Raw genomic sequence first — 24,824 nt, forward strand, 5'->3', positions numbered from 1 at the left:
CCATCTTCTCTATTGTGCCCCAGGGTGTGGTTCAGGGTCCTCATTTTTGCCTCTATGGCATGTCGCCAAGTCGTCTTTGCTCTCCTGCATTTCCTCTGCCCTTCAGGGGTCCAATGAAGTGCTCTTGATGACGAAGTTGGCCTCTCTTCCCATCACGTGCCCAATCCTTCTCCAATATTTCCCTATGATGCAGGGTGTATAGCAATGTTTGTCATTGAAAATATTACAATGGACTTCTGGCCTAGTTTTCCTCTATTTGGTTGAATATGATTGGAATAGATTGAATTCTAAGCATTTGGGAAATTAAATATCGATCTCACCATTTAGTTATGAAATTTAAGGCAGCTTTAGCATGGTGACTGTGCTTATTCTCACTCATTCTTTTTTTTCATGACAAAACCTGTTCTACCCACTCTGAAGTTACAATTCACCTCATAAGATCATAGTCATAAAGTTGTACAGCACAGCAGGCCACTAAATCCATTATGACCTTTTTTTACCCATCTATAATATTCCCATGTACCTGCATAAGATTTATACCTTTCAATGCATTGCCTATCAAATTCCTTCTGATCATATTTTAACTATATTAATTGTATCTGATTGTATCAGCAGCTCCAGCAGCTCATTTGAGATATTAACTACTTTCTACATAAAAAAAGTTTTCCCTCAAATTCACTTCAAAATTCCTTCCTTTCACCTTAAATCTATGCTCTCTTCTTTTTGATGCCACTATCATTGGAAAATATTGTGTTTGCTTTCCTATTACTACTAATGAGACCCAAAGCCAGGAGGTAGAACAAAGTCAGAACCAAAATGTTGATAGGAGCAATGACCAATCAGTGGAAGTCACCCTGGATTGGTTTCAGCTGGCCAATAGGTGATAGTTGTTTCCATTCGCACCTTCTCCAGCCCTGTGTCACTTTCACCAATCAACTTCTCCACTTCATCCCTCCCCCTCCCGGTTTCACCTATCACCTTGGGATTTTCTCTCCTTTCCCCTACCTTTTAAATCTACTCTTCGTCTTTTTTTCTCCAGTCCTGCCACATGGTCTTGGCCTGAAACGTCAACCGTATTTTTTTCCATAGGTGCTGCCTGGCCTGCTGAGTTCCTCCAGCATTTTGTGTGTGTTGCTTGGATTTCCAGCATCTGCAGATTTTGTCTTGCTTGTGATTTGATCACAGCTAGATAGGGTCATAAAGAAACCTTTTGTCACATTGACCCTTATAAATCAATGTATTTAGTACAGGAGATGGGATGTTATGTTAAAGTTGTATAAGACCTTGGTGAAGCCTAATTTAAGGTATTGTATGCAGTTTTCGTCACTTACCTACAGGGAGGATGTAAGCAAGGTTGAAAGAGTACACAGAAAATTCGCAAGGATGTTGCTGGGTCTGGAGAACTTGAGTTATAAGGAAAGGTTAAGGTTTTATTCTTTAGAATGTAGAAGATTGAGAGGTTGCTGGAAGTATACAAAATTATGACGGGTACAGAAAGGGTAAATAAAGCGGGCTTTTTCCAGAGATTGTGTGGGACTACAGCCGGAGATCATGGGTTAAGGGTGAAAGGTGAGAAGTTTAAGGGGAACATGAAAGGAGCGGAATGAGTTGCCAGCACAATTAGTGCATGCAAGCTCGATTTCAACGTTTAAGAGAAGTTTGCATAGCTACGTGGATACGCAGGATATGGAGGGCTGTGGTGCCGGTGCAGGTCGATGGGAGTGGACAATTTATACGGTTTCGACATGGATTAGATATGCCGAAGGCCCTGTTTCTGAGCTGTACTTCTCTATGCCTCTACGACTCTGACTTGCACAAAAAAAACTGTTCAGAATTTAATTAAGTTACATTTTAATTGCTAATACCTTCTCTATGATGTTGATAATTTTATAAGGAGATACCCACCACAATAAAAGCATCCCTTAGTTCACAGCAAGATGATTTTTAGCAGCAGAATACAGGATAAACATTACTAAGTTATGAATATAAAAGGTATCACTGCAATGGTGAATATTATACTTAACTAGAGATTTCTCTTGATGTTAAACAATGCATGGCTTGACATCACTGGATACAATAAAGCAGTTAATTCTGTTTGGTGAGCCTTTACAGCATTCCTCCCATAACTTTGTTATTTTTTACAGTAAGGTCACTAAAACTGCACACAATACTTCAGGACCATTTGCAGTAAGATTTACTTTACAGTCACATGCAATTGTGAGTGATCATCAAGACAAAAACTGGGTTGGATATTCCTTTCCCCTGACATCTGGAAATGTGGCAGTGGTGACCACTAGGATATGCTCCACCTTCGATCCCCAGGTGAAATGGAAGATGGCTCGGGTGACTGTCACAATGAAGAATTGGCGTATGGACCACACCTGCACCAAGTACAGCAGCACTGAGAGCACCTTGCACTTAATGGCCAGATTCTTAATAGTTACTGAGAGGAAGTGCAGCTCCATAATCCCGATTTTTGTTTAGCCTTGTTTATCTACTCCAGCCAATTTGACATATTGTCAGTTTTGTTTTACTGCTCTCTACAGTAAAAACAGTTTCAAAAGTGTTTCCTTTAATTGGCTATGAGTACCCACACAAAAGATCTAACAACAAATGGAAAATATAGCATTTTAATCAACTTAATGTTTATTCCACTTTCAAGTGTTGAATGTTTTGTATTTCATAGGCTCCATGTGATAAATAAATGCTTAGGACATGTTGATGATCACTGTTCTTTGTTCGCAGCAGTTCATTTCAACCTATCCTGTTTTTTTCCTTGTAGAAATACAATGATACAGAAAACTTTATAAGAATTGAAGAAGTGGATGGTGTGGAACTGGTAACACAATTTGGAAAGGAGATGAAAGAAATGTTAGGAAGGAAAGTTGAGGCAGTAAAGGTACAATTTATTTTTCTGTACCCATCACGTTGTGTCTTTCAAATGTTGCACAATTTAGTTTAATTTTGGAAACCAAGCAATTTACCAGCAGGCTCCTAAATTAATGGTGTACCCAAATTAAGTAGTTGTCCTTCCATCTAGGATACAAGCAGATATTGGCTGAGGAACTGGTGTAGGGGGCAGGGTTTCAGATTTCAGGATAATTGGGACCTCTTCTGGGGCAGGTGGGACCTGTACAAGAGAGACGGGTTACACTTGAACTACAGGGGGACCAATATCCTTTCAGGGAGGTTTGTTAGTGCTATTGGGGAGGCTTTAAACTGGATTTGCAGGGGGATGGGAACCAGAGTGCCAGAGCTGACAGTGTGGCTGGGATGAAAATAAATTATGTTAAAAGTTCAAGCAAATCCGCTAATGGAAAGGTTGTGAGTGGTGGTAAAAATCTTCTGAGGTGTATATATTTCAATGCTAGGAGTATTGCGGGGAAGGCGGATGAGTTGAGGGTGTGGATTGACACGTGGAATTATGATGTTATAGCAATTAGTGAAACTTGGCTACAGGAGGGGCAGGACTGGCAGCTTAATATTCCAGGGTTCCGATGTTTCAGATGTGATCGAGGCAGAGGAATGAAAGGTGGGGGAGTAGCATTGCTTGTTAGGGAAAATATTACAGCAGTGCTCAGGCAGGACAGATTAGAGGGCTTGTCTACTGAGTCCTTATGGGTGAAGCTGAGAAAGAGGAAAGGTATGGCCACATTAGTGGGATTGTATTACAGACCACCCAGTTGTCAACGAGAATTGGAAGAGCAAATCTGCAGAGAGATAGCAGGAAACTGCAGGAAACATAAAGTTGTGGTGGTAGGGGATTTTAATTTTCCATATATTGATTGGGACTCCCATACTGTTAGGGGTCTAGATGGTTTAGAGTTTGTAAAATGTGTTGAGGAAAGTTTTCTAAATCAATATATAGAGGGACCAACTAGAGGGGATGCAATATTGGATCTCCTGTTAGGAAACGAGTTAGGACAAGTGACAGAAGTCTGTGTAGGGGAGCACTTTGGTTCCAGTAATCATAACACCATTAGTTTCAACTTGATCATGGACAAGGATAGATCTGGTCCTAGGGTTGAGGTTCTTAACTGGAAGAAGGCCAAATTTGAAGAAATGAGAAAGGATCTAAAAAGCGTGGATTGGGACAGGTTGTTCTCTGGCAAGGATGTGATCGGTAGGTGGGAAGCCTTCAAAGGAGAAATTTTGAGAGTGCAGAATTTGTATGTTCCTGTCAGGATTAAAGGCAAAGTGAATAGGAATAAGGAACCTTGGTTCTCAAGGGATATTGCAACTCTGATAAAGAAGAAGAGGGAGTTGTATGACATGTATAGGAAGCAGGGAGTAAATAAGGTGCTTGAGGAGTATAAGAAGTGCAAGAAAATACTTAAGAAAGAAATCAGGAGGGCTAAAAGAAGACATGAGGTTGCCTTGGCAGTCGAAGTGAAGGACAATCCAAAGAGCTTTTACAGGTATATTAAGAGCAAAAGGATTGTAAGGGATAAAATTGGTCCTCTTGAAGATCAGAGTGGTCGGCTAAGTGCAGAACCAAAGGAAATGGGGGAGATCTTAAATAGGTTTTTTGCGTCTGTATTTACTAAGAAAACTGGCGTGAAGTCTATGGAATTAAGGGAAACAAGTAGTGAGATCATGGAAACTGTACAGATCGAAAAGGAGGAGGTCCTTGCTGTCTTGAGGAAAATTAAAGTGGATAAATCCCCAGGATCTGACAGGGTGTTCCCTTCGACCTTGAAGGAGACTAGTGTCGAAATTGCAGGGGCCCTGGCAGAAATATTTAAAATGTCGCTGTCTATAGGTGAGGTGCCAGAGGATTGGAGAGTGGCTCATGTTGTTCTGTTGTTTAAAAAAGGATCGAAAAGTAATCCGGGAAATTATAGGCCAGTAAGTTTAACGTCGGTAGTAGGTAAGTTATTGGAGGAAGTACTAAGAGATAGAATCTACAAGCATTTGGATAGATAGGGACTTATTAGGGAGAGTCAACATGGCTTTGTGCGTGGTAGGTCATGTTTGACCAATCTATTGGAGTTTTTCGAGGAGGTTACCAGGAAAGTGGATGAAGGGAAAGCAGTGGATATTGTCTACATGGACTTCAGTAAGGCCTTTGACAAGGTCCCGCATGGGAGGTTAGTTAGGAAAATTCAGTCGCTAGGTATACATGGAGAGGTGGTAAATTGGATTAGACATTGGCTCAATGGAAGAAGCCAAAGAGTGGTAGTAGAGAATTGCTTCTCCGAGTGGAGGCCTGTGACTAGTGGTGTGCCACAGGGATCAGTGCTGGGTCCATTGTTATTTGTCGTCTATATCAATGATCTGGATGATAATGTGGTAAATTGGATCATCAAATTTGCCGATGATACAAAGATTGGAGGTGTAGTAGACAGTAAGGAAGGTTTTCAGAGCCTGCAGAGGGACTTGGGCCAGCTGGAAAAGTGGGCTGAAAAATGGCAGATGGAGTTTAATACAGACAAGTGTTGAGGTATTGCACGTTGGAAGGACAAACCAAGGTAGAAAATACAGGGTTAATGGTAAGGCACTGAGGAGTGCAGTGGAACAGAGGGATCTGGGAATACAGATACAATATTCCCTAAAAGTAGCGTCACAGGTAGATAGGGTCGTAAAGAGAGCTTTTGGTACATTGGCCTTTATTAATCAAAGTATTGTGTATAAGAGCTGGAATGTTATGATGAGGTTGTATAAGGCATTGGTGAAGCCGAATCTGGAGTATTGTGTTCAGTTTTGGTCACCAAATTACAGGAAGGATATAAATAAGGTTGAAAGAGTGTAGAGAAGGTTTACAAGGATGTTGCCGGGACTTGAGAAACTCAGTTACAGAGAAAGGTTGAATAGGTTAGGACTTTATTCCCTGGAGCGTAGAAGAATGAGGGGAGATTTGATAGAGGTATATAAAATTATGATAGGTATAGATAGAGTGAATGCAAGCAGGCTTTTTCCACTGAGGCAAGGGGAGAAGAAAACCAAAGGACATGGGTTAAGGGTGAGGGGGGAAAAATTAAAGGGAACATTAGGGGGGGCTTCTTCACACAGAGAGTGGTGGGAGTATGGAATGAGCTGCCAGACGAGGTGGTAAATGTGGGTTCTTTTTTAACATTTAAGAATAAATTGGACAGATACATGGATGGGAGGTGTATGGAGGGATATGGTCCGTGTGCAGGTCAGTGGGACTAGGCAGAAAATGGTTCGGCACAGCCAAGAAGGGCGAAAAGGCCTGTTTCTGTGCTGTAGTTTCTATGGTTTCTATATTCTAGTCTAACATTCTGTAGAATAAATTGGATATATTTTACCACAATGGTTGATCTGGATATCGAAGCCTAATTTCTATTTAGGGAAGAGCTAGGATTCCAGAAGCCATCAACATTACAAAGTCTACGATCAAATGGTCTTTAATTTTATTTTTATTGATTTGTTGAAATGTGACCATGCAAAAAAAGTTTCAAAATAATTGACAATAAATAGATTTCAGTCATTTTAAAGTGTTTTAACAGTGTGCTGTGAATATGTCTTTACTCACTATTTTCACTACATTAGATTAAATTACTGTTTTAATTCTAATAGCTTTTAAAATGGTACAATAAAATTATTTAATGTTAGCAATGGATTGAAGCAATAATTGATAAGAAATGAAAGACCAAAATATTCTAAAATACTGCCATTTTTACTTGATTTTAGATTGGAAAAGTGACCTTGTTATGATATCTAGAGTGCCTCAACTTGAAATGCCAACTGCCCTTTATCTCCAGAGGCAATGCTTGACCCATTGAATTCCCCCAGGAGATTTTTCTCCTGCTACTGATGGCAGCATCTGCAGTTAGTCATGCCTCTCTGACCTTGGAATAGTATTTTCATTGTGAAATAATGATGAGTGTGAATATCAAAGGCAAATTTTAAGTTCCCCATCCAGTTTTCTGAAAGGCTAACAGTGGTCCCTTTAAGTCTCAACATTTAAGTTTAAGAATCAGTAATTATGATCTTATAATTAATAAATAATTGTTAGTGGATAATTTGATTTCTGCAAATTTGGTAAGTGTTATTCATCCAGTCAGTTTTGCTGCTTCATGCCTTTCGTGGATTCTGCACAATAATTGATAGTATTCACTTTGCTTAAAATTTAATGGTATTAATTTAACCAATACCCTGCTGATTTTAGGAGAGAAAGCTTGCCCTAAACTATTATTTTATTTTTTACTTTTCAATTTTAAAACTAACCCAGAATGTGAAAGAATTCGTACTAATAATACAATAGTAGTATCAACCATCCAGTTTTTGCAAATCTGAAAATCTTGTATTATAAAATCTTCAGTTATGACCTAGATCAAAATTATTGAACAGTGTCTCAGTTTCTGATACCCTGCAAATAATGTAATTCCAGGACTTCAATTTTTAAAAAATGGTAAGTGAAAACGAACTTACATTTTAAATCAACCTTAAAAATGAATTTCCAATTATCATTCTATTCCACTACTAAAATGATAAAATCAAATTCACTTTGTAAATCACTGAAATTGTGCTCTCTTTGATCAAGGGTGATTCAATGTACCTTTGATTATCATGCATAGGGTTCTTGTATGAGTCTGAGGTAAGGTCACTTGATTAATGTCATTTAATTTTGCTTACTGTAAAATTTAGTGTATGCAATGGAACATAAGTAGGCAGTCTTTAAGTGATTATTATTGAAAATAAAAGGGATGAACTTACTAAGAAAAAAGTAATTGCATACAAGATCAACAGCTTTTACAGGAAGGACTGAAACCCAAACAGAGGCCTTAAATAAATTTGTAAATTGGTAAATCTGTTTATTATTGTCACATGTACCAAGATGAAAAACATTGATTTGCATGTCATTTATGTAGATCATTTCAATATAACCGTGTATTGAGAAAGTACAAGGAGCAACAATAACAGAATACAGAATTAAATCTTACAATTACAGAGAAAGTGCAGTGTAGGCAGATAATAAGGTACAAGATCATAACAAGATAGATTGTGAAGTTGAGATAACGCGCACACAATGCTGAAGGAACTCTGCAGACCAGGAGGCATCTATGGAAAAGAGTAAACAGTCGATGTGTCAGGCCGAAACCCTTCAACAGGATTGGAGAAAAAAAGATGAAAAGTCAGAGTAAGAAGACTGGAGAAGGAAGGAAGAAATATAAGGTAGTAGGTGATAGAGATAGTAGAGTCCAGAGGAGGTTCACGAGGATGTTTCTGGGAATTAAGGGGTTAACATATGAGGAGAATTTGACAGGCTTTGGGCCTGTACTCACTGGAATTTAGAAGAATGTTGGGGGGCTGGGGATCTTACTGAAACCTCCTGAATGTTGAAAGGACTAGATAAGATGGATGCGTTGAGGTTGCTTCCTATGGTGTGGATATCCAGAACTAGAGGGCACAGCCTCAAAATTCAGGGCGGCCTTTTAGAACAGAGGTAAGGAGGAATTTTTTTAGCCAGAGAGTAATGAATCTGTGGAATGCTGTACCACAGAATGTGGTGGAGGCCAAATCCATGGGTATATTTAAGGCGGAAGTTGATAGTTTCCTGATTGACCAGGGCATCAAGGGACATAGTGAGAGGGCAGGCATATGTAGTTGAGTGGGATCCGGGATCAACCATGATGGAATGGCAGAGCAGACTCAATGGACTGAATAGCCTAATTCTACTCCTGTGTCTTATGGCCTTATAAGTGAAACCAGGAGAGGGGGAGGGGTGAAGTGAAGAGCTTGGAGGTTGATTGGTGAAAGAGATAAAGGGCTGCAGAAGGAGGAATCTGATAGGAGAGGACAGAAGATCATGGAAGGATGGGAAGAGAGGGGAGCACCATAGAGAGGTAATGGGCAGGTAAGGAGATAAGGTGATAGAGGGAAATGGGAAAGGGGAATGGTGAAGGTCGGGGGGGGCGGTGGTGGAGAGTTCAAGAAATCAATGTTCATGCCATCAGGTTGGAGGCTACCCAGGTGGAATATAAGGTGTTGTCCTCCAACCTGAGTGTGGCCTCATCGCAGCAATAGAGGAGGCCATGGACTGACATGTCGGAATGGGAATAGAAAGTGGAATTGAAAAGGGTGGTCACTGGGAGAGCCCGCTTTTTCTGGTGGACAGAATGTAGGTGCTCTGTGAAGCGGTCTCCCAATCTATGTTGGGTCTCACCAGTATACAGGAGGCAACACTGGGAGCACCGGATACAGGAGATGAGCCCCACAGACTCACAGGTGGTGTCGCCTCACCTGGAAGTACTGTTTGGGGCCCTGAATGGTAGTGAGGGAGGAGGTGTAGGGGCAGGTGGTAGTGAGGGAGGAGGTCTCTCTTGTTTGTGAGGATTGAGAGTCCATTTTATCATATTAGGAAATCATTCAATAGTCTTATAAAATTGGAATAGTAGCTGTCCCTGGAGCCTGGTGGTACGTTTTCAGGATTTTGTATATTTAGCCCAGTGGTGGGGGCAGGGGGGTAGGGAGTATATCTATGGTGGGTCGGTTTTTGATTATACTGGCTGTTTTACTGAGCCAGTGAGAAGTGTAGACAGAGTCTGTGGAGAGGAGGCTGGTTTCTGTGATGTGCTGAGCTCTGTCTACAATTCTCTGCAGTTTTTTTTGCAGTTTTAGGCAGAGCAGTTGTCATCCCAAGTTGCGATGCATCTAGATAGGATGCTTTCTGTCACAAACAAGAGAAAATCTGCAGATTTTCTGATAGGTGAGTACAGAAAGTCATAGAAGAAAGAAAGGGGGAGGAGCACCAGAGGGTGGGTAAGGAGATGAGGTGAAAGAGGGAAATGGGAATGGGGAATGGAGAAATTGAGTGGTGGGGAGGAGCAATTACCGGAAGTTCAAAAAATCGATCTTCCAACTTCTCTTTCTTCCATGGCCTTCTGTCCTCTCCTGTCAGGTTTTCCCTTCTCCAGCCCTTTATCTCTTTCACCAGTTGACCTCCCAGCTCTTTACTTCATCTCTCCTCCTCCCCTGATTTCACCTATCATCTACTACCTTATACTTCTTCCTCCCTTCCACCCACTATTACTCTTACTCTATCTCTTCCCCCCAGTTCTCATCTCTTTTTATCCAGTCTTGATGAAGGGTCTCAGCCTGAAACAACAACTGTTTATTCTGCTCCATAGATACTGCCTGGTCTGCTGAGCTCCTCCAGCATTCTGTGTGTGTTAGGATGCATTCTGTGGTGCTTCACTAAAAATTGGTGAGGGTAAAAGAGGTCAGACTGAATTTCTGAGGAAATAAAGACCCTGGTGTGCATTCTTCGCTGTAGCATCTGTGTCATTGGACCTAAACAAAAGCTTGTTCCCTGACCTGCTACCCCCAACCCTACCTGAAGTCTATAATGAGCTCTTCTGATTTGCTTATTTGAGGGAAAGTTTATTGTCATGATTTGCACTAATCTCCCTCCTGTACTCTGACTCATTGATACTTGAGAATTGGCCTTCTATAGTGGTGTCATCTGCAAGCTTGTAAATGGAATTGGAGTAGAATCTGTCCATGCAGTCGTGAGTGTATAGAGAGTTAGAGTAAGAGGTTGAAGGCATAGCCTTATGGGGCACCAGTGTTGAGGATAATTGTGGTGGAGATGTTGCTGTCTATCCTAACTGAATGCAATCTATTCATTAAGAAGTCAAGGATCCAATTGCAAAGGGAAGGATTTTAAGTCACAGGTCCAAGAGCTTGGAATTATGGTACTGATGGTGTAGCTGTGTTAATAAACAATAGTCCAATGCTGGCGTCTTTAATATCCAGATGATCCAGAGATGAGTGTAGGGCCAGGGAAATGACATCTACTGTGAACTGGATTTGGCAGTTTGGCAAGTATCAGTGACTCCCCTTACCTTAAATGACATCCCGATACACTTGATTTGCTACTGTGTGTAAGGGTGCAGGTTGTTAAACTCTGATTAGCAGTGGGCTCCTTAATTATTTAATGGTTAATATTAATACTGTCTCCTGGAAACTTGGGAGTAGATGTAGCAAAAGTCAGCAAATTTCAAGGATTTAGGCAAAAAATGACGATTTTAATTGTATTGTGTAGCACAGCCATATTTCCTCCAGTCTTAATTTTCATCAAGTCATTTTCAGATAGATAAAATCATTTTTGGTGACCAAGGATAAGCTTTCAGTGAAGCATCTTTCAGTGATCTCCTTGTTACTTTGTAAATTCAATTCTTCAGTAAGAAAGGAAAAGAGATGGATGTGTTGGTAAATCTGATTGACATGTGACATGCTTGTTTAATGCACTTATGGATTTGGTTCAGCAGACAACACAACATTCTCTGCTGCCTTCTGATCTCCTCAATGTGCCTTCCTTTATTATTACATTTGTTCTCACTATCTTCAATTATGTACATTGTACATCCTGTACATTGATTTCAGTTCAGCGTTCAATACCATCATCCCGCAGAGACTAATGGAGAAACTGTCGCTGCTTGGCCTTAGCACTGCCATATGTCGCTGGATTCTGGATTTCTTGACAGAGAGACCACAGTCAGTCCGTGTTGGCAGGAACATCTCTGACTTCATCACACTGAGCACTGGATCCCCACAAGGCTGTGTGCTTAGCCCATTGCTGTTTATACTGCTAACACATGACTGTGCAGCCAGATTCAAGGAGAACCTGATCATTAAATTTGCAGATGATACCACAGTGGTGGGGCTCATCAGCAAAAATGATGAAACTATGTATAGGAAGGAGGTCAAACACCTAGAGAGCTGGTGCAGGGATAACAACTTGATGCTTAATGTCACCAAAACCAAGGAGATGATCGTCGATTTCAGACAGTCTCAGCCTGAGCACACACCCCTCAGCATCAGCGGCTCCACAGTGGAGAGAGTGGAAAACATCAAGTTCCTTGGGGTGCAGATCTCGGACAATCTCACCTGGTCCAGGAACACCACTGGGATTGTGAAACAGGCCCAGCAGAGATTGCACTTTCTGAGAAAGCTTAAACAAGCATCACTCCCCACTAACATCTTAACTACATTCTACAGAGGCGTGGTTGAGAGTGTGCTGACCTTTTGCATCACAACCTGGTACTCCAGCTGCAGTGCTGTCGACAAAAAAGCCTTGCAGAGGGTGGTTAGCGGAGCAGAGAAGGTTATTGGGGTCTCCCTACCTTCTGTCCAAGATCTCTTTCAGAGTCGATGCCTCCAGAAGACACAGTACATCATTAAAGACCCCTCACACCCTCTCCATGAACTGGTTCTTCTTCTGCCATCAGGCAAACATTACAGGAGCATCAAAACTAAAACCACAAGGCTACTGAACAGCTTTCTCCCACAGGCAGTCAGACTGCTAAATAGCTGCTCCACCTGACTCTGCTTTGGACACTTTTAACTTGCACTGGACACTTATAACTGATTTTAACTGACATGTGGCTATTGTGTTTTACTATTTTTTGTTATGTTTATTATGTAGTGTTGCATTTGTTATGTTATGATTGCACTGCCCCTGAGAAACGTTGTCTCATTCTGCCCTGCAGAGCTGATGTATGGTTAGAATGACAATAAAGTTTTTTGAATCTTATGTTAAATTTAATATTCCTTGCTCTCAATTTCAAATCCCTTCCTCCCGATTATCTCCTTCTTCCAATTATGCATTCCTAGCTTTATAGTTTTCATTTTGAGAGTTAGCTTCTGCATTGTGCCCACTGTAAACACAGAGGTTTCATGTTTTTTGGCAGATGGCACATCCTTCACTAGCAACATTTATATTAGAGTTGTAGAAAGAAACAGTAGAGAAACCAAACCCTTTAGCCCACCAAGTTTGCATCAACCTTCATCCACTCATAGACACTAATTCTACGTTAACCCCATTTTTAAATTCTCACTACATTCTCATCAAGTCTCCACTCACCTACATACCGTGGCTAATCAACTTACCAACCAGCATGTCTTTGGGATGGAGGAGCAAATCAGGGCATCTGGTGGAAACCCAGAGGGCTACAGAGAGACCAGAATGGAACCTGGGTGCTTGGCATATGTTTATAAAATGATAATTATTGCATCTTAAGCTTTAAGATTTAACATCACCTACAGAAATGCTGCACAAGTTACCCTGTTTTGTTTTAGTGCCATTGACATAGGATTTTCAAGTGTGCACTTTGTGCAAAGATCCAAAAGCTCCAATTGCATTCTTTTCTCCACTTATGAACTCCAACTGTGAATAATTTCAGGAATCCCAAGAATCAGCTGAAATTCATCAACATCATGTCTGCGTTCTTTTAAAAGACAAGAGAGTAGTGGCTCCAAATGCTGCTGGAAGTCATTGCCCAGCTTAGCAAGGACTATATCCAGGAGTAATAACACAGGTCCAAAAGTGGCTACTCTGTTTTTTATTTGACACTGACCCTGATATTCTGATTAGAAAATGGATTTTGGGGTGAGGTCATTTATACCAGAGTATAAGAACTGAATCAAAGTTGTGGTGGAAAGAAATGGCCAGGGAGATCAATGCCAGTCATTATATCTGGAGAACCGCATCACGGTGCCAGAAGAACCAGACGTCACACATATGATCAGAAACCAAAGAATATGTTGACAAGACACCGCCACACACAAATGTATCAAGCAATATATAATTTACGGATCTATTCCTTTTAGAACAATAAACCTCCCCCCCCCCCCTTAGTACTATGTATTGATCTGTTGTCTGTGCATGCTCTGTTGTCGACACATGCACATTTGTTCTCTCACCCTCTCTTGTTGTGACGTGAATGCACTAGTTAAAGCCATCTCCTGCATGTTTGCTTTTATTTAATTGATATGTAGTTGTGTACAGCCACAACAAATTGGCGCCGAGCATGAACCTGAATGTCAGAAAATATCACGGACTGCACCGACAGTTATGGGACAAAACAGCGAGAGGTAAACAGCACGAGAAAGTCATCACAGATGCTAACAAACGCCTGAGTACAGTGCATAGCAACAGTGAAAGACGCGTTGAATTTAAAGTGAAAATAATGTGGCAATGACTTCAGTTGGGAAAGTTAATGAATTTGATAGTGCTGATGAAAGCTGGGAGTCGCATATTGAGGGAGGGTGGAACTGTATTGTAATGTGAACAATGTGGAGGAGCAAAAGAAAGCCCCTACACTTCTCAGCTTAATGGGCCCGAGAACATACAGTCTCTTATACAACTTAGTAACCCCTGCAAAGCCAGCAAACAAGATGTTCGATGAAATTGTTACAATTTTGCAAAATCACTTTGAGCCCTAAACTGCTGGTAATAGCTAAGAGATTTAGGTTTTACAAAAGGAACCAGTCAATAGATGAAAGCCTTTCTGAATACGTTGCAGAGCTGTGCAAACTATTCCAATCACTGACTAGCACAGAACACAACTATGCATAGGTCGACCAAGAGGCCCTTAGTCGAGTATGGGGAATAAAGAAGTTCCACCACTACCTCTACGGACAAAGGTTTATGCTAGTGACAGATCACCAGCCCCTTGCGTCCATTTTCAATCCCAGGAAGGGAATTCCAGTGATGACTGTTACAAAGTTGGGCACTATATTTAGGAGCCCACTCTTATAGAGTTCAAGGGTACCAAACAACACAGCTTGTCACATCTTCCAGTATTGGCAACTAAAGAAGAAAAGTCTTTATACTGTAACCCAGCAGAAGTGTTCCACACCGCACTAGTGGACCAGTTGCCAGTAACAGATTCTGAAATACAAAGGAAAACAACTTCGTCAAGAGTTCATAAAATTACCATCAAGGATGGTCGGCTCATAGTAACCTTATGTTTCCAGAGTTCTCAGCAAGATAAGACCAACTGTCAGTATGTCAAAGAAAACTGATGTGTGGATCTTGTGTTGTGATTCCCTCTCAACTGTGCACTAGAGTGTTAGAGAATCTGCATGAAGGACACATGGGTACAGTCAAGATAAAAAGTCTCGCCCATAGTTACATGTGGTAGCCAGGAATTGATAAACAGATTGCAGACTTGGCCAAAAGCTGTTCAAAATACCAAAGAGTTCAAAATGCACTCCCACAGGCACCGTTAAACCGGTGGGAGTGGCCATCATCACCATGGCAAAGAGTATGTATTGACTTTGCTGGGCCATTCATGGGCTTCATCTTCCTGATTGCTGTGGATGCTCATTTGAAGTGGCTGGAGGTTATACCAATGAAATCAACCACCTCCTCTGCCCTGAGGACTATCATTGCCAGAAGCAGTTTACCAGAACAAATTGTGAGTGACAACGAACTACAATACAGGTCAGAGGCATTCAGATTGTTCATGAAGAAAAGTGGCATCAGACATTTCAAGTCATCACGAGATCACAAGACAAAGGAGCAGAAGTAGGCCATTCGGCCCATCGGGTCTGCTCCGCCACTCCACCATCAGCTAAACTATTCTCCACTCAAACTCCACCGTCTTCAGCTGCATGGTGAACAGGCCTCGTTGCAAAGCCCAGATCACTGCCCCAATACGCACAGCCCACCTCCACATCGATCTCCACTGTCATCTCCTCATCACCCAGCAATGAATGGGTTAGCTGAGAGGTTTATCCAAACCTTCAAGCAGTCCATTAAAGCGATGGACAAGAGGGGCGTTCCTCTACAGCACAAGGTAGACAACTTCCTTTTTGTGTATCGGAACTCTGTTCATGCAACAACAAATCAAACACCTGCAATGCTGTTCATGGACAGGAATCTGGGATCTCACATAGACCTCCTGAAACCAGATCTATGGAGGGAAGTACAGAATAAACAGTTCAGCCAGTTGCCAAGTGAAGCAGCAAGGAGCTTCGAGATTGGACAGGAAGTCCTAGCATGTGATTACCAAGAAGATTAGTAGGCACCCGGTAAGATAGCTTAAGAACTGGACCACTAACGTACACAATGGATGTTGGAGATCAGACATGGAAACATCATGTGGACCAGATACTGGATGCTCAACTGAAGAACACACCGTGAGTCGACTACATCCAACAAGACAGACACATTACAATCACTGGACTTACCTCTCAGTGATGATGTCACTGACAGCAATGTGACACCGAAAACTGAGAATGTGGCCTTAGACAAAACACCTGAAAGCAACAGAGCGCCACACAAAAGACTGAACCTTTAGAACTGTGAAGTTAGTTATCAACTGTTATTGCGAAAGCATGTTTATTTGGAATATGGGTTTATGAAATGGAAATTGAATGTTTTGTACATATACAGTTTTATGTTGCCTTAATCTAAAGGGGGAGGAAGTGTAACGTATGGGTCTATTTCTTCCAGAACAATCCTGCGCGCCCCCCGCCTTAGCACTACATATTGATCTGTTGTCTGCAGGTGCACAGATGTCTACACATGTGAATTGCTCTTTCTGTCTCTCCTTGCAATGTGAATACACCAGTCAAAGCCATCTCCTCAGTGTGTGTTTTTACTTAATTCATATATGGTTGTGCACAAACATAACATAACACTTGTCACATTTCATTCACCACAACTTGCCTATTGCTCAACTAACAATAGTCTTCAACAGTTAGATTTTCCATATCATAATTATGTTCCCCATTACACTTACTGCTATAAGAACATTCACTCAGACACCTTGTTGTGTTGCATATGCTTCCAGTTATTCAGACTTGGCAATCAGATCACCGGCATGCATTGAATCATAATTAAATGTGAGTTAAACATGGTATTAATTATGTAGAAATGGGTTATCATTAAATTGAATACTATGATAAAAATGCCTTGTCATTTTTAATTCAAATTTCTCATCATGGTTAAGTGTTCTTACCAGATCCTTACTATGAAGCCTCTTTAGCTCTCTTTGGTCTTCCAATTCCAGCTTCTCAACCATTCCCATTTTCTTCATTCCACCAATGACAAATGTCTGGCAAATTATCAAATAGCTTGGATGTACTCACTGCGTACATTGCACACAAGGATTTTTTTTTTGCATGAGGTACTATAGGTGACTGGAGCCCATGTAGGCAAGTGGATTTGACTGCACTTTGCCCTTGCAGATTCTGATTTGAAATAAACCAGTATTATTTTCAGGGCAAATGAAGAGAACTTGCGTCAGATTGGAGCTGCAGAATTGGAACAAATGTAATTTTCACCAGTCTCGCTGCTGAGACAATTGCCCCAAATCTCATTTGGCCCCTAGCAGTTGCTTGAAAGCAGTCTTTAAATTAACCTGAGATCCAGTTTCAAACAAAGGCGCCTAGTACAGTTACATAGAAACATAGGAAGTAGGTGCAGGAGTAGGCCATTCGGTCCTTTGAGCCTGCACCGCCATTTAGTACAATCATGGCTGATCATCCAACTAAGAACCCTGTACCTGCCTTCTCTCCATACCCTCTGATCCCTTTAGCCACAAGGGCCTTATCTAACTCCCTCTTAAATATAGCCAATGAACTGGCCTCAACTGTTTCCTGTGGCAGAGAATTTCACAGATTCACCACTCTCTGTGTGAAGAAGTTTTTCCTCATCTCTGTCCTAAAAGGCTTCCCCTTTACCCTCAAACTGTGACCCCTCATTCTGGACTTTCCCAATATCAGGAACAATCTTCCTCCACCTAGCCTGTCCAATCCCTTTAGAATTTTATATGTTTCAATAAGATCCCCCCTCAATCTTCTAAATTCCAGAGAGTATAAGCCTAGCCGATCCAGTCTTTCATCATATGAAAGTCCTGCCATCCCAGGAATCAATCTGGTGAACCTTCTTTGTACTCCCTCTATGGCAAAAATGTCTCCTGTACTGGAATCCTCTTGCTATGAATGCCAGCATACCATTCGCCTTTTTCACCGCCTGCTGTACCTGCATGCCCACTTTCAATGACTGGTGTACAATGACGCCCAGGACTCATTGCACCTCCCCTTTTCCTAATCGGCCACAATTCAGAAAATAATCTGTTTTCCTGTTCCTGCCACCAAAGTGGATAACCTCACATTTATCCACATTAAATTGCATCTGCCATGAATTTGCCCACTCACCTAACCTATCCAAGTCATCCTGCATCCTCTTTGCATCCTCCTCACTGCCACCCAGCTTCATGTCATCCGCAAACTTGGAGATGCTGCATTTAATTCCCTCGTCTAAGTCATTAATATATATTGTAAACAACTGGGGTCCCAGCACTGAGCCTTGCGGTACCCCACTCGTTACTGCCTGCCATTCTGAAAAGGTCCCGTTTATTCCCACTCTTTGCTTCCCGTTTGCCAACCAATTCTCTATCCACATCAATACCATACCTCCAATACAGTGTGCTTTAAGTTTGCACACTAATCTCCTGTGTGGGACCTTGTCAAAAGCCTTCTGAAAATCCAAATATACCCCATTCACTGGTTCTCCCCCATCCACACTACTAGTTACATCCTCAAAAAATTCTATGAGATTCGTCAGACATGATTTTCCTTTCACAAATCCATGCTGACTTTGTCTGATGATATCACTGCTTTCCAAATGTGCTGTTATCACATCTTTGATAACTGACTCTAGCATTTTCCCCACCACCGATGTCAGGCTTACCGGTAATTCCCCGGTTTCTCTCTCCCTCCTTTTTTTAAAAAGCGGGGTTACATTAGCCACCCTCCAATCCTCAGGAACTAATCCAGAATCAAAAGAGTTTTGAAAAATTATCACTAATGCATCCACTATTTCTTGTGCTACTTCCCTAAGCACTCTGGGATGCAGACCATCTGGCCCTGGGGATTTATCTGCCTTCAATCCCTTCAATTTACCTAACACCACTTCCCTACTAACATGTATTTCCCTCAGTTCCTCCATCTCACTAGACCCTCGGTCCCCTACTATTTCCGGAAGATTATTTATGTCCTCCTTAGTGAAGACAGAACCAAAGTAGTTATTCAATTGGTCTGCCATGTCCTTGTTCCCCATGATCAATTCACCTGTTTCTGACTGTAAGGGACCTACATTTGTCTTAACCAATCTTTTTCTTTTCACACAACTTTAAAAGCTTTTACAGTCAGCTTTTATGTTCCCTGCCAGCTTTCTCTCATAATCTTTTTTCCCTTTCCTAATTAAGCCCTTTGTCCTCCTCTGCTGGACTCTGAATTTCGCCCAGTCCTCAGGTGTGCTGCCTTTTCTGGCTAATTTGTATGTTTCTTCTTTGGAATTGATACTATCCCTAATTTTCCTTGTCAGCCACGGATGCAGTACCTTCCCTGGTTTATTCTTTTGCCAAACTGGGATGAACAATTGTTGCAGTTCATTCATGCAATCTTTAAATGCTTGCCATTGCATATCCACCGTCAACCCTTTAAGTATCATTTGCCAGTCTATCTTAGCTAATTCACATCTCATACCTTCAAAGTTACCCTTCTTTAAGTTCAGAACCTTTGTTACTGAATTAACTATGTCACTCTCCATCTTAATGAAGAATTCCACCATATTATGGTCACTCTTACCCAAGGGGCTTAGCACGACAAGATTGCTAATTAACCCTTCCTCATTGCTCAATACCCAGTCCAGAATGGCCTGCTCTCTAGTTGGTACCTCGACATGTTGGTTCAGAAAACTATCCTGCATACATTCCAAGAAATCCTCTTCCTCAGCACCCTTACCAATTTGGTTTACCCAATCTATATGTAGATTGAAGTTGCTCATTATAACTGCTGTTCCTTTATTGTACGCATTTCTAATTTCCTGATTAATGCCATCCCCAACTTCACTACTACTGTTAGGTGGCCTGTACACAACTCCCACCAGCGTTTTCTGCCCCTTAGTGTTATGCAGCTCTACCCATATCGATTCCACATCCTCCCAGCTAATGTCCTTCCTTTCTATTGCGTTAATCTCCTCTCTAACCAGCAATGCCACCCCACCTCCTTTTCTTTCATGTCTATCCCTCCTGAATATTGAATATCCCTGAATGTTGAGCTCCCATCCTTGGTCACCCTGGAGCCATGTCTCTGTGATCCCAACTATATCATATTCATTAATAACTATCTGCACATTCAATTCATCCACCTTGTTAGGAATGCTCCTTGCATTGACACAGGCTTGCTTTTACAACACTCTTAGCCCTTATACAATTGCGTTGAAAAGTGTCCCTTTTTGATCTTTGCCCTGGATTTGCCAGCCTGCCACTTTTACTTTTCACCTTACTACTTTTTGCTTCTACCTTCATTTTACACCCCTCTGTCTCTCTGCACTTGTTCCCATCCCCCTGCCACGTTGGTTTAAATCCACTTGAACAACAGTAGCAAACGCTCCCCCTAGGACATTGGTTCCAGTCCAGCCCAGGTGCAGACCGTCCTGTTTGTACCGGTCCCACCTCCTCCAGAACTCGTTCTAATGCCCCAGAAATTTGAATCCGTCCCCCTTACACCATTTTTCAAGCCATGTATTCATCTGAAATATCCTCCTATTTCTACTCTGACTAGCACGTGGCACTGGTAGTAATCCAGAGATTATTACCTTTGTGGTCCTGCTTTTTAGTTAATCTCCTAACTCCCTAAATTCACCTTGTAGGACCTCATCCCATTTTTTACCTATATTGTTGGTACCTATATGCACCACGACCACTGGCTGTTCACCCTCCCACTCCAGAATATCCTGCAGCCGCTCAGAGACATCCTTGACCCTTGCACAAGGGAAGCATGACCTGTGACCTATGTATAGGAAAGGTTATGTTATTTTACTGTAAGCTCTACCCCCTTGTATATTTGCTCCCTTTCTTCCAATTCTCATTTGTGCTCTTTTGTGAAGGAGGTTTTGTTTTTGACTCATCTGCTCCTGGTCCTGGCTGGGCCAGAAGTCCAGGAGAACCACTGAAAAGGTATCATTGTACTTAGAAGACTTCACCAGAGAATACCCTCAAGTTGTTGCAGTTCCTAAATTCAGAGCAGTTCTCTCTGAATAGATCTTCCCATATGACTCCCGGTTAAATCTGTGAGTATTTGATGAAATAGTGCAGGTGCAGGGCTTTTTTCTTGCTATTCATACTGACTTCCTGTGAATGATATAAACTGCCTGTTGAGATGTGGAGTATTTGACAAGAATGTTTTTCCATGTGTTGTACAATGATTAGCATCCTGCTTGCTTGCTTTCTATGATTCAATGTGTTTGATGCCAGATGAATGTGTGACCAAATGTTGCATCATGTGCATAGCACAGTAGAGGTTATTAATTGCTATTCATGACCAATAATACCCTACAATTCTTTCCCATCACATGCAGTTGTAGCTGAATTTCTAGACCCAAGTATACAAAATTAATAGTAATAACATTTTAAATAGTAATTCCCGAAGCTGCCTATTTAAAGTTCAAAGTTCAAAGTATATTTATTATCTATGTATGTATGCATTATACAATCTTCAGGCAGGCACGAAATGAAGACACCCCCCCCAAAAAAAAACATGTATATGTAATATATAAAATTTAAAAACATATAAAAATATTAATTATGAGGTAATAAAAGATAACTCAGCAATTCTGCTGTAATTCATCATTATCTGGATTGTTGATGGTTAAATTATTGAATTTTGTTTGGATCGTTGACTGAGGGAGGTGTAATTGCTGACACTGATGTAGAATTATCAAACAAATTAGCAATATAGCTCAATTTGTATAAGTATGAAGTACAATAGCAAATCAAAAGTCACCACTAGAGCATTATTCGGCAAAAATTGCTGAGGCAGGAGACATTGGTGCAAATAAGAAAAGAAAATTAAAATATGCTGAAATTTAAGTTAGCGAATTTTGGAGTTGGCGCCTGTTGTCGCGTGAACAAAGTCACTGGAGAGACTTAGCTGGTGGATATGAAGTAATGTCTTTATCCGACAAAATAAGACATTAGTAGGCCTCATGTGGAGACCTTTTCGAAGGAAGACGGCTGTTCGACCCATATATGACATTTGATGTGCTAAGGATCAAAGGACAATTCCATATTTACAACGCATCCACAATGTTTCCTTTGAACTACATACAAACTTCACACCTCCTGCTTTGCACCCACACCACAGACACCTAAATGCATTTTATTCAGCATTGTCTTGTCTTCCTATTAACTGTGATTCATGGCTTTTAGGCACCCACTGCATTTTAAATTTAATTTACAGTTTACCTTCATATTTGAAGATTGGTGGCTGAAGTTAGTTGTTGAAGTTATTTGATACATGTACTAACCCCAGAAACACCCTAACAGAGACAAGACATTATGGAGTTGGGGTAATTAGCTGATTCAGCAGAGGTCAAAGTGGATGCAACACATATGGTAGGCTGGAGGAGATTAAAGAAGTAAAAAAGAGAGATTTGAATATTAGATTAGGAATTCTAAAATGATGACATTGCCGATTCATGAGCCAGAATATATCAGTAAATTCAGATGTAAATAAATTAATTTGCGTGTGTTTGGATATGGGGAGGACATGACGATAACTAGGAGAACATTCGAAAATTTGAATCTAGAAGTAACTAATTTCAGGAGCGGAATGGAGACATAAGAAACTGTAGTTGCTGGATGTGGAGAAAAAAAAGCAAAGTGCTAAAGGAATTCAGCAGATCAGACAGCACCTGTTGAGGCAAATGGGATAGTTGACATTTGGATTGTGAAAGGAAAATAGCCAATACAGAGAGATGTGAAAGGAAAATAGCCAATACAGAGAGATGAGACAAGAGGGGTAAGTGTGAGATAATACATTTTGGGAAGGCAACAAGTCAAGGACATAATAAATAGCTGTGCCCTAGGAAGGGCTGAGAAACTGGTATACACCCAAGAATCCATGAACGTGGCAGCCTGGTAGGTAAGATTGTTGTGAAGATATACAGAATGCTTGAATTGTTTGGGGGTGAGAACATAAATCTGGAATACCGCGTGCAGTCCTGGTCACTGTGCTATCAGAAGGAAGTGATTATACTGTAGAGGGCACAGAGAAGAGTCAAAAGAATATTGCCTGGCATGGAGAGTTTTAAGTTATGAGGAGTCACTGGATAGTGTGAATCTCTTTCTTTTGGAGCAGAGGATGCTGAAGGGATCCATTATTGAGGGGCATAGGCAGGTACCTTTCTCTTACCCTTTGCTTTAACCTATGTGTGTGGCTTTAACATATCTATATTGGGCTGCTTTTCCCTGTTGCAGTTATTTCTAAAACTAGAAGTTTAAGATAAGGGGTAGCAGAGTTAAACTGGATCTGAGGAAGAATATTTTTACCCAGGATATGGTTAGAAGCTGGACCACTCTGCCTGATTAGTGATGGATTCACTATATTTAAGAAGTACTTAGTTGAGGGTATTGAAAGCAGTGGACCAACTGATGGAAAGAGAGGTTTGCATGGGCAGGCATTTGATGTTCACAATGGACATAATGAGCAGAAGAACCTGTTCCTGTGCCAGATGACAATCTGACTCTGTCCTTTCCTCATAAGAAAAGACTGTCCTTTAAAGATATAGGCTAGAAAGGGGGATGGAATTAGTTAGGCAGGAACTCGTCCCACTGGTACATTGCTCACACAGGACACAGGAAGTAAACAATGTATTGGACAGATTTATCCATGAGTTTGTAGTTAAAATGTTGCTAGAAAAGTGTTCTGCAACCTTGCCATGAATGACACAGATGTGTTGATTTTTCTCGCTTTTACGATTAAATTCTATTCTTTTAGTGGTCCACAATGACAAGCTTTGAGCACAAAACAAATTTTATTCCCATGTTAAAGTGGTTTCTCAACTTCTCTCATTTTTGAGCCTCTTAAGAACTGTTGATGAGCATGCTCCTCTTTGTAACATATTTTATCTCCATTAAGACTAAATTCGACAGCCACAAAAAAACTGGTGCAGAGAGCTTGTTGCACAAATGAACCCACATCCATTACTTTCAAAGCAGGCATCATTTTTCTGTATTTAAAACATTAGTGAGAGCTTTTGGAGGGGGATTTAAACAGATGCTTATAATACATTAGTATGTATAATTTTAGTATTCTCAATCATGACTAGGATACCCATCATCGCAGCCCCTCTCACCCTAACACTTACATATTTCCATACTTCTGTCTCTATTGCCAGATTCCACCACAGCACTTGACAACAATTAAAATGGGAAACATGAAATCCAGGTTACAGAGTTCTCTAGATATTTGTAAGGTATTTTCTTTGAGGTCAGCAACATTGCTTCACCACTAATCAAAAAATCCAGGCTTTTCCTTTGATGTGTATGAAGAGGCAGTGCCTAATTGTATCCATGCAAACAATTCTGTGCTTCCAACAAGGAGAGACAATTGAATGGAATATGGGTGGAGAATTAGCAGAGTCAGTCCTACTATCAAACGTATATTCCCTTCAAATGCAGTCCTCTGCTGAGAGGCTGGATCACCCATCTTCAGGACAACACACAAAACTAAATTCAAGAGAGGACAAACCTGATCATTAGCAAAACTGGAACCCTGTTATATTAGATTGAGGAGAAACAAACTGGCCTAAATACCGAAAAAAGGACTATAAGGAAATATGATTTGCATGGGCTGCTTTCTTTATACTTCTTGTATATATATTTGAGCTCCAATTCTTTGCTATTTCTGGTTTCTGTTCAACATTTCAAATTGTAGCACTTGCCTAAGGACATTAGCACTAAAAAAAAGTTCCCTTGAATACACAGGAATTTTCAATGTTGTATTTTGAACTGTGAACACGAGGGAAATATGGAAAATAAGCACAGCAGTAACAGACACTCAATGCTGGATGAAGCCAGCAGAAGTAAAAGATCAGAGTAGGGAGTAAAGGAAGAGGGGTGGAGGATTTGTTTGGACCATAAGATATAGGAGCAGAAGTAGGCCATTCGGCCCATCATTTACCATAAGGAGAAATCAATGTTCATGCACCCCCGCATCATCTGCCAGCCCAATGCATCCATATGCTACCCCTACCTCCTACTGAATTATATTCA

General features: G+C 41.0%; 1 protein-coding gene across 1 annotated transcript in view; it reads left to right on the top strand.

The window, feature by feature from the left end:
• The first annotated feature begins 2,300 nt into the window (after positions 1–2,300).
• cacna2d4a (calcium channel, voltage-dependent, alpha 2/delta subunit 4a) overlaps positions 2,301–24,824 on the top strand; it is a 359,181-nt gene continuing 336,657 nt past the window's right edge. Inside the window, exons 1-2 of the mRNA XM_072269300.1 lie at positions 2,301–2,390; positions 2,783–2,899. Coding sequence (XP_072125401.1) covers positions 2,301–2,390; positions 2,783–2,899 — 207 coding nt within the window. The remainder of the gene's footprint in view (positions 2,391–2,782; positions 2,900–24,824) is intronic.

Source organism: Mobula birostris, chromosome 9 (genome assembly GCF_030028105.1).
Source record: "Mobula birostris isolate sMobBir1 chromosome 9, sMobBir1.hap1, whole genome shotgun sequence".
NCBI classification, from domain to species: Eukaryota; Metazoa; Chordata; class Chondrichthyes; order Myliobatiformes; family Myliobatidae; genus Mobula; species Mobula birostris.